The sequence below is a fragment of the Phyllostomus hastatus genome, unplaced genomic scaffold, assembly GCF_019186645.2.
Source record: "Phyllostomus hastatus isolate PE091 unplaced genomic scaffold, TTU_PhHast_1.1 phas_contig_198, whole genome shotgun sequence".
NCBI classification, from domain to species: domain Eukaryota; kingdom Metazoa; phylum Chordata; class Mammalia; order Chiroptera; family Phyllostomidae; genus Phyllostomus; species Phyllostomus hastatus.
In genome coordinates, this window is record NW_025333715.1 from 4,696,318 (window position 1) to 4,708,629 (window position 12,312).

General features: G+C 59.6%; 1 protein-coding gene across 3 annotated transcripts in view; it reads right to left on the reverse strand.

The window, feature by feature from the left end:
* Positions 1 to 12,312, reverse strand: part of ACO2 (aconitase 2) — a 41,567-nt gene that overhangs the window by 6,035 nt on the left and 23,220 nt on the right. For 2 of the 3 annotated variants that reach the window (XM_045834736.1, XM_045834737.1), the window contains exons 3-9: positions 11,228 to 11,486; positions 8,073 to 8,165; positions 3,726 to 3,884; positions 3,355 to 3,505; positions 2,725 to 2,829; positions 1,697 to 1,788; positions 573 to 678 (exon numbers count right to left, since the gene is read on the reverse strand). In XM_045834736.1, coding sequence (XP_045690692.1) covers positions 573 to 678; positions 1,697 to 1,788; positions 2,725 to 2,829; positions 3,355 to 3,505; positions 3,726 to 3,884; positions 8,073 to 8,165; positions 11,228 to 11,486 — 965 coding nt within the window. Of the gene's footprint in view, positions 1 to 572; positions 679 to 1,696; positions 1,789 to 2,724; positions 2,830 to 3,354; positions 3,506 to 3,725; positions 3,885 to 8,072; positions 8,166 to 9,040; positions 9,233 to 11,227; positions 11,487 to 12,312 lie in introns of those variants that run through there. The other variant, XM_045834738.1, reaches the window with a different exon arrangement.

Sequence of the window (12,312 nt, forward strand, 5' to 3'; positions counted from 1 at the left end):
CGTCATTCCCCCCGAGAACGTCGATGGGGAAGCACGATCGTCGCCCCCATTTTACAGACGGGGAGCCAGGAGGTGCAGTGACTTGCTCACGGTCACCCAGCGGTGAAGTGGCAGAGGCAGATTCAGACCCGGGCCACCTGGCTCCAGGCCCGTGCTCTGCCCGGCCACACTGCGCCAGGACAACGGCAGGCACTAGCGGTGCCGGCACACCAGTGCGCCTGTGTCCGTGAAGGGAGCCCAGGCACCCCGGGCAGCACGACGGAATGTCTGTGAGACAGAGACACGCCTCAGTGTGCGCGGGGGCGTGGGACCGGCGTGCCTCTCGAAGAGCCCCTAGAGCTGCTTTCTGGTCGGGCTGAGATCAGGGGTGCTTTACAGTGACCGTACTTCTTTTACACCCGGATAAAGAAGTTTCTCTAAAAAGCCATCAAGAAAAAGCAAACCATGTCAGGAGGTGCCTGGCACCCCCAGGAAGCGCCCCTCGGGGAGCACAGGTGGCTGCCCACAGCCCCGGGCAGACCCGCGGGCCCCGAGGCCCGTGAACCCGGCGGCGCGGTCAGCACGGTGCTCACCCACTCTGATGTCCACGGGCCAGCCTTCCTTCTCCGCCACGGCGCCCACCTCTGCCACAGGGTGCGCCAGGTCAGGGGTGAAAGGCCCATTGATGTGCGGCTTCAGCTGGAGAGAGGAAGTCATGAGAAGCAGGAAGAGGGGGGGGAGGGCAGACCTCAGGGTGCAGACGGCCTCTCCTCTTCAGAGGTGGTCTGGCTCCTGCTCACCAAGCCCCTAGGAGGGCCCGGGAAGCCAACTACTGCTCTTAGGTTCAAAATTCCCCCCAGGCACAGCCCCTGGGATCCTTCCGGCCCTGCCACGTTCCTGTTTATCTCCAGTCGTCAGTGGTGCCCTGCTCAGGGTCACAGAACTAGGAGAGGGCAGAGGCATGGAATGAATCAAGGCTGGCAGCCTCCCGAGTCCATTACCTCCCACACTATGGTGCTTTGGGAATCGTACGGCAGATGGACTTCAGGCCAGACGCTTTACATGCCATAATACTCATCAACAAACTCGGGGCACTTAGCAAGGTGCCTGGCACTCAGAAAGCACTCAGCACATGTTAGCAACTGGTATGGCATGAATGAGCTCATTCAATGCCCGACCGCCTTAGATCTTACACGTGACGGAGTGAGGTCTGCAGAGGTTGACCGACTTGTCCGGGGGTCACAGGCGTAAGTGGCAGAGCCAGGATTTGAACTCCTGCAGACGGGCTTCGGGGCCGAAACCCTTGACCACTCCCCTTTGCTGCTTCCGTTCCTGCAGCCTGCCCGCCCTCTGGCCTGGTCTGCAGGTCTCAGGGTGCCACACCCCGCTCAGGCCTGGGGATCTCCGGCCTTGACCTCTGAACTCTGACAGTGAAGCAAACTCCAGGACGTAATCTTGGCTTTTGCTCAAGCTGAGGTAGGGCAAACTGGCCCAGATTCTGAGTCACCAGCCACAGTCCCCTCCACTCTCCCCTTGGCCACACAGTCCTGCTGCGGCCCGACTCCGGCAGTAGTTGGCAGGGGCGCTGGGGAACCCCGGGCCCGAAGAGCCCTGCTGGCGCGCAGGCCAGAGCCCTCCCTGACCGCCCCAGGGCACCCCAAATGGGGCCCAAACTCCCCACCCTCAGAAACCCCTCGGACCCAATGCCCTTCCTCACCTCGGTGAGGTTAATTTCAATCAGTTGGTCATAATGGCACCCCGGGTCAGGCACCAGGTGCTCCTTGAATTCCTCAGCTAGGTTGGCAATGTCTGGAATCAACAAGGAAGGGAGGCTGAAGCACGTGAGACAGAAACTGGTTACCAGACCTTATCCATCCCCCCGACCGCCTGTCCACCGGAGCCGCAGAGACCCAGCGCCTGCCGGACACCAGGCCCCGGGCACCGATGGCAAACAGACAAGGCAAACAGCCCAGGGCACCGTCCCTGCCCTTGAGGGGCTACAGCCTGGGGAAGGAGCGACAGGTGAGCCAGAAGTGACAATGTGGGATGACAGATGCACAGGGACACACAGGAGAAGCACCGACTGAGTGCAGTCAGGGAAGGCTCCCTGGAGGAGGTGAGAAATGCTGAGTTCTGAAGGAGACGTTACCAGGCGGTGGAAAGGAGGAAGGGCCTTCCGGGAAGGACTGGTGCCCAGATCCTGGGAGCGAACTGACACTCTCCCCGCAGCTGCCTGGCCTCGGGCTCCATCCGTCCCCTCGCTCCCCTCCCCTCGGAGGCTCAGCTGACCCCTCCCACAACCCCATTTCCCGTTCCGGGCTCCAGGGAAGCCAAGCTAGAACCTCAGGGAAGTTGTGAGGGGGGCTGGGACAGTGGTTCTGGTTCCAAATGTGCCCCCCCGTGACAGGGCAGGAATTATAAACGGAAGCAGACCCACGTCAGTCCCATGGCTCCCTGTAGGGGGCACCAGGGACCAGGCCAAGACGGCTCGACAGCCACCCTCTCAGGTGAGAACTTCGGACCCGAGGCAGGGATATCTCAAACTTTGAAGCCAGTCCCTGCGAGAAGCTGGTGAGAACTGAAGACACCTCACTGCTAAACGGCGACACACACGTAACTTTCATGCCCTTTTAGGAGCTTTTCAGAGCCCCCGAGGCCAGTCCAGAGACAGGCCCACCTGCCCAGAAGGGAAAGGTGCAGCTGATGGCTTTGTTCCCTCCCGAGCCCTGCCCTGCTGCCCCTCACCTGTGCGGCCTGTCTTGCTCAGGTATTTCTTCATCCTGTGGTTGTAAGGAAACACTGAAGTCGTGGCCCCGATTTCTGCGCCCATGTTGCAGATTGTCGCCATGCCTGCAGAGGAACAGAGCCCGCGGGGCTGGCTGAGCGCTGGGGTGGGCCCCGCGCACTTGCTAGATGTGCTCACCATCTTCACACCAGGGAGTGGGCACCACTGCTTCCCTCACTCCCACGGCCACCTCGTGGCAGTGGGCAGGCTCCTCCCACTGTGGCCCAGGTGCAAGCCAGGGAGGGCCAGGGCAGGGAGGCCACAGGGGCCAGAGGCAGTGTTCTGGCGCTCAGAGTAGCCGCTGCGCGGAGTGAAGAGGACACAGGCTTCGGCCCCTACAAGCTGAGCTCCACTTCTGGACCGCCTGTCCTGCTCAGCAGGGTAGCCCGCCCTCCGTGAGGGGCCTCCATCCCCTCCTGCTTAATGGGGACCCGGACTACCCGTCTTCCCTCTGCCTCTAAGTATCTGCCCCAAGTCCTCAAACCGGACGGGTTCTCAAGGGAAGGCCAGTCACCGCTTCTACAGCTCAACCACGGGCCCCGCCAGGCCCCACGCAGGCCGAGGGCCACGCCGCGTGGCGCCTTCCTCACCAGTGCAGGAGATAGAGTCCACCCCAGGCCCGTGGTACTCCACGATAGCGCCCGTGCCGCCTTTCACCGTGAGAATGCCCGCCACCTTCAGGATCACATCTTTGGGCGAGGTCCAACCGGAGAGCGAGCCCGTCAGCTTCACGCCAATCACCTGACAGGTGGGCAAGACAGCAGTCACAGGCCCCATGTGCCACGTGCCCACCAGGAACCCACCTGCTGGACCCCCATTTCTGCTTGTTTCTCCCTGCCTCCCTCTCAGAGGCGCGAGGCTGGCCTAGCCACGCGTCCCTTCCGGCTTCCACATCTCCCATTCATCCCCACGGACCACCCCTCCGCAGCCACCCGGGAGCGAGCCCTTCCCTACCCCTTACCTTGGGGCACTTCAGCTCCCAGGGGATCCCGGCCATGACGTCCACTGCATCAGCACCCCCAACTCCAATGCAGATGCCCCCCAGGCCACCGCCATTGGGGGTATGGGAATCAGTGCCAATCAGAAGAACCCCAGGGTAGGCATAGTTTTCCAGAATGATCTGGAAAAGAACCCAAGGTCTTGAGCTTTAAAAGCCTTCAGCAGAGAACGTAGAGCCCCAAAGGGATCTGCAGAACTGCCTCCTGTGGACAATGGGCCGCTGGGCCGTGCCCAGGTGCCCCTCCGGGGGCCCGGGAGAGCCAGACACTCGGGAGGCAGCTGGCCTGGGCCCGTGGACGGCTCTGCCGGCTCCGGGCTGACTGACGCGGGCTCGAAGTGCCTCCCTGCACCTCCGTTTCCTCGTGTGTTGGCACGGCGAGGAGAACACCCACACCCTCCAGGCCCCAGGACTGTGGTGATAACCATCTAGATAAACTGTCAGACAAGGACGTGTCTGTGCCAGGCCTGGGACAAGCCTGACCACCGAAGGGTGCTCCCGACGACAGCCCCCACCTCACGAGGGGGACGTGCGGAGTGCACCTATCCATCTGGCTTCTCATCGGGGCAGACGATTCTTCCGTGAGCTGGCGCCAGCCCCGTGAGGCAGCGCTGGGCCCAAAGGGCGCGCCAGCTGTGAGCCGCTTTCTCCGCCGCTGCGTGCAAGCGCGGGCGAGGCCTTCCCACCCGGCACAGGCTGGCGGTGGCTCCGAGAACGGAAGGGGCTTGCTCAAGGGAGACGGCGACTCGTCTCTCCTCTAGTCACCCTTCCTGGGGCACAGCGCTCCCTCATCAACACCCCTCCTCGCCGGGAGGGGCTGGCAGTGAGCGTGTCCCCCTCGTTCGACGGTGGCACAGGGTCAGCCCTCCCAGCGCGGCCGGAGGTGGCCGAGGGATCCGACTGGGCCAGCCCGGCCGGGAGTCGGCGTGCCGAGTCTGGGCCCGGCCCCACCGCCCACAAGTAGCCGTGGGCCCCGAGGTGAGTCCCCTCACCTCTCGCAGCCCCGGTTTCCGCACGCACGGAACAGGCGGACAGTGGCGCTCCCCTCCCTGGGTCACAGTGACGGCTCAGGGAGATCATGCGCATTATTAAGCTGTAGTCGTGCCTGGGAAGTGCGTATTTTTATTTATTATTTTGCGGCAAGATCTGTTAACCAAGTTTCTGCTGCCTGTCTGTCGGATGGAATCACCCCCCAGCACGTGCGGAGGGGTGCTGCGGAGGGCAAAGGAGATCAGAGACGAGAGGGCCCTATGGCTCGTCAGGACCCGCCGAATGGAGGGCCGGCTCCCTGCCCGGCAGACTCATCGAGGCACGAGGGGTCTTCCCTTGGGCGTGCAGAAAGTCAGAATATCTGGTTCCTCCCCCGGAAGGCGGCAGCTGGCCGGGAGAGCAGGCCGGCACGGAGGAAATCTCTAACAAAAGCAACTGCTGGAGTGGACTCTGGTTAACCGTTTTATTTCTCCAGCCCTGCCTGCCTCGGCCGTGATGAAAATTTAAAACTAGCTACTCTCTAAACCTCCTCGAGGCTGCGAGAGACCGGCCCACGAGGACCAGACACACAGGACGCAGTGTGCTCGCGTGTGGTCCGCGTCTTGAAGGGCGAGGCCAGTGCAGACGGTGTCACAATGCAGCTGGTTGTGACGGTGACCTCAGTGGTCAGCTGGACGTGGCTGAGGGAACGCGGGGTAGGGGGTGATGGCGAGAGAAGTGTATTTTGGGCTCCACTAACATCTAAACATAAAGCTGGAAATTCAGCCGTTCACCCACACCACTCACACATACACTGAGGACCTATTCTGTGCTGACCTGGCCCCAGGCCCAGGGCTGGAGAGGAAGAATGAACCACAGTCCGTGTCCCCACAGAGCGCACGCCAGGGTCGGCTGCGAAGGGCCCACAAGGGGGCGCCAACGCGGGGCCCAGGGAGGGCCGGCAGGGGAAGGAGGTAAGCTCCGACCGGGACACAGTGGGTTAAAGCTGCTCATGGCCGGTCACCAAGGGGGACACAAAAGCAAAGCTGCACGGGATCACATGATCCCTAGAATTTTTTTTCTTTTTTTTTTTTAATTCATACTTTTCTTTTTTTTATATTTTATTTTTTATTTGTTTTTAGAGAGGGAAGGGAGGGAGACAGAGAGAGAGAGAGAGAGAGAAATAGCAATGTGCAGTTGCTGGGGGTCATGGCCTGCAACCCAGGAATGTACCCTGGCTGGGAATCAAACCTGGGACACTAGAATTTTCTTTTTAAAGGAACAGATATGCCAGACTGCACGCTCAGCTGGCGGCCGGTGGCAGGTGTGAGCTGCCACCACTCACAGCCCCAGACTCTGGCCCTGGAGCTCCAAGCAGGCCTGGGCGTTTGTACTGAGGCAGAATGGAGGTGGAGCAGGGGGCACCTGGACTGGGACGCCCTCAGTAACCAAAGGCCAGAGGGCTGGGCCTCTGCCCTCCCCGACCCTGCTGACCCTGCCGCTGAGAGAGGCTTTCTGGCCCCTGCAGGCTGTGACCTGCTATTCCCAGGCAGCCCCGTCCTGCCGTCCTGCCGAGAGTGGCTGCTGGAAAGGGCAGAGCAGTGACCCGTGGGCTGTTTTGGAAGGGGCGGTGCTGGGTGCCCACGGGTCGGATTACAGCCTGACTCAGCGCCCTGAAGGAGTCCCGGGAAGTGAGGCCTGGGGTGGAGGCGGGGAGAAGGGTCACCTTGGAAAGGGGCAAAGAGGCAGGTTTCGCGTGTAAGACGGATTGCAAATGGACACCCAAACCTGCGCACACCCACAAACCAGGCCACTGGTCCTCCCCGGACACACACACGCACAAACACACTCACACTTGCAGAGACAAAATTGCCAACCAAGAGAAAATTCCTCCTCGGAGAGATCCTGGAAGAACAACCGGCCGATAGGGCCCTGTGGCCTACGGTACCTCCCTCCTACGAAACACCATCAAGGGGTCGAAAAGACCCGGAGGAGCGCTGTGCCCTGAGGGGGGGCGCCCCGGAGTGGTGCGCCGTGGGGAGCACTGGCCCCAGGGCCAGGCGCGCGCCTGGGTGTGAGTCTGGACTGCACGGTCGGGTGGGCAAGCTGGGGGTCCCCGGGGCAAGCAGGTTATGGTAACTTCCCAGTGCCTCCGTTTCCTCATCGGTAAGGCAGGGCTAATGAAGCCGCCCACCTCAGGGTCCTGAGGAAGCGACTACCTGTGGGACACTCCCACCGTTAGCTGTTCATGTGGCAAGGAGTAACACTTGCGGGGGGAAAAGCAAAACAAAAAATAATACAGTACTATAATGCTTAAAGGGAGAAACACGTCAAACTTTTTTTTTAAAGCAGGACTCAATAAACGGCTTTTTTGGTAAGTATTAATAATGTAAGCCCTGGCGGGTGTGCCTCGGTGAGCTGAGCACCGGCCTGGGAACCAAATGCAGTCAGGGCACACGCCTGGGTTGCGGGCCAGGGCCCCCCCCCCATAGGGGGCGCTCCAGAGGCAACCATACACTAATGTTTCTCTCCCTCTCTTTCTCCCTCCTTTCTCTGCTCTCTAAAGATAAAATAAATAACATCTTCTTTAACAAAGTATTAGTAACACATTTACATTAAATCACGCGGCCTCACGAGTAGAAGAGAAGCCTCTCAGGGTTGCATGTTGTATTCAACTATTACGACCTCCTCGTGCTACGGTCCCCGAACCGGCCTCTGCATTCAATGATTCCTTTTTTTTGGTTTAAGACTATTTCATTGATTATGCTATTACAGTTGTCCCATTTTTTTTTTCTCCCTTTTATCCCCCCCTGTCCTGCACCCTCCTCCTACCTGCATGCCACACCCCGCTCAGTTCATGTCCATGGGTGGTACATATAAGTTCTTTGGCTTCTCCATTTCCCATACTATTCTTACCCTCCCCTGTCTATGTTGTACCTACCAATTATGCTTCTTATTCCCTGTACCTCCCCATTCTCCCCCTCCCCCTCCCTGCTGATAACCCTCCATGGGATCTCCATTTCTGTGGTTCTGTTCCCCTTCTGTTGTTTGCTTGGTTTGTTTTTGCTTTTGAAACACATCCAACTTAAAATGCTGGTTACTGAAGTGGTCAGAAGGGACTATTTTAATTTCTTACACGGAGAGTGAGAATGTGTACCTTGACATAATAAAAATCAATTTAAAAATGGCGGAGGAGCCCCAGGGCTGACTGAGATGTTGCTATAACCCAGTCTCCCCTCCCTGCTCCCGAGCCCCTGCTCCCACAGGCCCGGGGGTGCTCCCTGGTTCCCCAGGGGCAGCCCGCCGCCCCCTCCACGAAAGGCAGGCCAAGCCCTGCTTTACCTGGTGAATGATTCCGGAGCCAGGCCGCCAGAAGCCCACACCATACTTGGCACCTGCGGTTGCCAGGAAATTATACACTTCTTGGTTTATGTCCTATTGAGGCAAATCAATAACCAGAGCATTAGTAACACAGTTCACGTCTGGGACAACCTGTGCTCATGCCCGCCACCCTCTGCCCAGCACCCCTGTGACCCTGAAGGGCCGGCACGGCGAGGACAGCCCTCTCCTGGAGGCCTTCCACACACACCCCCGGGCCTGGGTGCCGGCCCGGTTTCAGCCGGCAGGCCTGGGAGAGACACAGGGAGCAGAGAGAAAACCCCGGCTCCGTGACTCCTCGCCAGGGAGTGGGTCCAGAACAAGTTCCTTCTCTGCCCGGGTCTCAGTTTGTTTACCTGTAGCAGGAACCAGGCTACATCCCCTCCATGGGGCCCTCTGGCAGCCGGGCCTCCGCCAAGGCCAGCAGCGAGGGCGCACCGGAACGGTGGTGCTGCCTCTCCACCTGAGCCTCGGACGCCTCCTCTGTGACCCTGGCTGTCATTTCCTGAATGAACGTCCAGCTACGGAAAGGACACCGTGCGAAACACCCTCCCAGCCACCACACGAGGGGAGAGGCGCTGTCATCACGCCCATTTTACAGACACAAGAACAGAGAGTTAAAGACAAAAGTCAGCTTTGAAACCAGGCCTGTTCCACCCCAGAGCCTGAGCACGGCATTCTGGTATAAAAGAACGCTACCTCCTTGTATCTCGGCACACCCAGACCAGCATCGCGCACGGCGCAGATGCTCCACACTGTGTCCCGTGTACGACGGCCCCCAACAGAAGGACTGCCACACAGACCGTGGTCTGACGTGCAGGTTTCAACAGAACAACGGGGTGGGCTACACCCACTCCGTCCGCGATCCGAAGGCGGCTTCCTCGGAGGGCAGGGCCGGCCTCCTCGCACACTGATGCGCGGCCGGGGCTTACCTGCATGCCGTGCCTGCCCCCGGACAGGTGAAACGCCAGTGTCAAAAGGGGTGGGACCGCCACGGACTGCACAGAGTCCCCAAGGCAGCATTAGGAAATGAGACCGGCCAGCCTCTGGGCTCGGGACAGTCATGCTCCAAGGCAGAGGAGGGACCCACTGTCAGCTTCCCGGGCCCTCAACAGGACACCCTCAAGACCACGTAGCCCCCTTCGCCCAAACCCCAGACCAGCAACGCATCCTTCTCAGGGCCCGTTTGGTTCTTCCAGGTTAAAAAAAAAAAAAAGGGGGCAGACAAAAAACTTGGGTCCCCAGAGTGGTCCCTTTTCGATTAATTATTAACAATACTGGCTTTTTCATTTACAAATCAGTCACTTATAAAACTGGCACCAAGGGCAGGAGGCAGGCGGTCGTGTGTCTGGGTACATACGCACGTGGGTCTGTGCGAGTGGGGGAAGGGGCCGCGGTGGCTGGGCCCGAACTCAGCCTGGACCCCCCGGCTGCCTGTGTGATCCTGGACAGGCCACTCCGCCTCTCTGGGCCCCAAGCACGTAAGTCTGACCATATCCCTCCCCTGCCTAAACCCTTGGATGACTCCTAGGCTGGCGCTCTTGGCCCCCAAGGCCCTGCCCACGCCCACCCCGGCCCCCCTCCGCCCACCCCTCTTCTGCACAGAGCTCCAGCCCCACGGCCCCTGCTTCCAGTTCCACAAACGCACGGCGTTGCTTCCTGCCGTGGGGCCTTCATACGCTCTAGAATGTTCTCCCTCCAGTTAACATCATTTTATCTGCTCGGATAGGTCTCAGCCTACATGTTACATCCTCAGAGAGGTACCCTTTCCCCCAAAAGTATAGATTAGATACCTTCCTTCTTCTCGGAGCCCCGTGCTTTCCCTTCATAACACATGCAAACGGGCAACTCCCTGTTTGTGTGACCGGCTCTGTCTCCCTGCTAGACTCTTAGAGCCAGGGCGGCAGGGCCGTCTGGTTCACACCGCATCCCTCGCACCCAGCACAGCACATGGCATATAATTAACGTTCAATAAACACTTGTTAAATAAACGAGGGAATGAACTCTGAAGCCCTACGACTCTGTGACTCCCATCTCCGGAAGGCATATTCTGAATCCACAGAGTGAGGCGAGGGCCAGGCCCTGGCCTCAGAGGGGTGACGAGGCCCCAGGTCCTGACCATGCCCAGTCCCTGGCAACACAGGCCGCTGCTGCTGCACTAACATGGGAACCACCAGCAGCAGGCTGGGCTCTTCCAGCGGAGTGGAAAAGGAGCCGCTGCGCAACCGGGACACAGACCGGCGCGCCAGCACGGGGAGAAAGGGCCTGAATGGGAAAGCTGTCCTGAGCATTTCCCATGGGCCTCGGGGGCTCTCTGAGCTGCGCTGACCCTGGGAGCCGCAGCACTTTCAATAGCATGCCACGCTCTGTGCCCGGCCCGGCCGAGGGCCTGCCAGCATTCAGCTCCTGCCAACAGCCCCCCACGAAGGGCGCCCACTTCCACTGCAGGGGGCGGAGAGGGTGGGGGCCCAGGTCTGGGAGAGACCTGCCGCTGCCAAGAGCGAGCACACACAAAGGTACCACAGGCGGAGCCTGGGGAGAGCCGGGCCTGGGTTCACAAGGAAGGGTGGGGGGAGCTCGGCACGGCGCACAGTCCCTTGCAAAACAGAAGAGAAAAGCCCCCAAAGGAGGCCAGTCATAGGCGCCCGCCCCCAGCCACGAGGCTACAGGACTGACTGCACAGGGCCTTGGTGGCCTCAAATTTACACCACGGCCGTCAGCCTGCCTCCCTGACGGGGCCTCTGGGGGTCAAACAGGACTGAGTGCGCGCACACGTGACACTGGCAATGGAAAATGCAAACCGCCCCCCGCAGAGCAACCGGCAGCGTGTGCCAGCACCCGATGCCTGCGTCATCTCTGCAATACAACAGAAAAGGGACCAGGAAAAAGGTACCTTTACTGTAGTAAGATTAAGGATGATTATGATTTTAGGTTTTCTCTGTATTGTCTAACATCTTCACAATGCGAAAAAGATATTTTAAGAATTAGAAAAGAACAAAAACAAAAAAAAAGACTAACCCACAGAAAGAGCCCGGGAGAATCTGGAGGCAAGCCCAGCGTGAGGGCTTCCCCTCCCGCCCGACGCCACACCCACCGCCCCCACAAAACCGTCAGCTCACCTTGGCCCGACGCAGGTCTTTCTCGCCCCCGACCTGGGCCTCGATCAGATGGTCACAGTGGATGGTGGACGGCACGGCCACCTTGGGCAGCCCGCTGCTGATGAACTGCAGCATGGCCATCTGGGCGGTGGCGTCCTGCATGGCCACGCGGTCGGGCCGCAGCCGCAGATACGTCTTGCCCCGCTCGATCTCCTGATTGGCTGGGTCATCCAGGTGTCCATACACAATCTTCTCAGAGAGGGTCAGAGGCCGGTTCAATCTGGGGGGGAGAGACGGGGTTGCCTGGTACCGTCCCCACAATCTCCTGCCCACACGTGGCACTCCCGTCTGTGCACACGGCCACCCTGACAGAGGGCAGGGAGGGCGCCTTTTGCCCCACCAGGGTGGGGATGGAATGGTCCTGCTCACCGTGGCACCTCCAGCACACGGCACAGAACCTGGCACTTATTAGGTGCTCGAAAGCTACTTGGTGAGTAAGTGAATGACAACAGCCCAAGAGATGGCAGGGATTTTTTTAAAGGATTCTTTTTTCAGCAAATTAATCACTATTATCTGATGAGCATCTATTATATATATTTTGCACCATTTAATCCTCATTGTATTCCTGGCACTTAATAAAACCACCAAGAGGGAGCAGAGGTTCAGCAGAGTGGTGTTAACAGCTCAAGTTCACAGCCAGTCTCACCTTGAACCCTGTACTTCTCTCCGTCTACCAGCAACTCCCCTGTTCTGTCAGCCCCACAAGGACAGAGGATCTGAACCAGCAGCCCCCTCGCCCACCCTGCCCCACCCTGCACCCACAGCCGCCCCGGGGGCTGGAGGCCCCCTTCCCTACTGTGCTACGGCCTTGCCCACTAGCTGCACTAGCACTTGCTCTCACTCCATTGAGAGAGGCATGGCTGTCAGCTCTCGAGAACAGAAACCCGTATCACCGCCTCTAGCCTCTCACTGGTCCCCCTCTTTTCCCACCCCATTTCCCCGTACGTCTCACCCCCTCTTCCTCATCAGGGCTAAAACGTCAGTCCAAGCCTGACCCTGGGGAGATGCAGCCCCTGCCGAGACTTAGGCGCCCCATTTCATTCTCC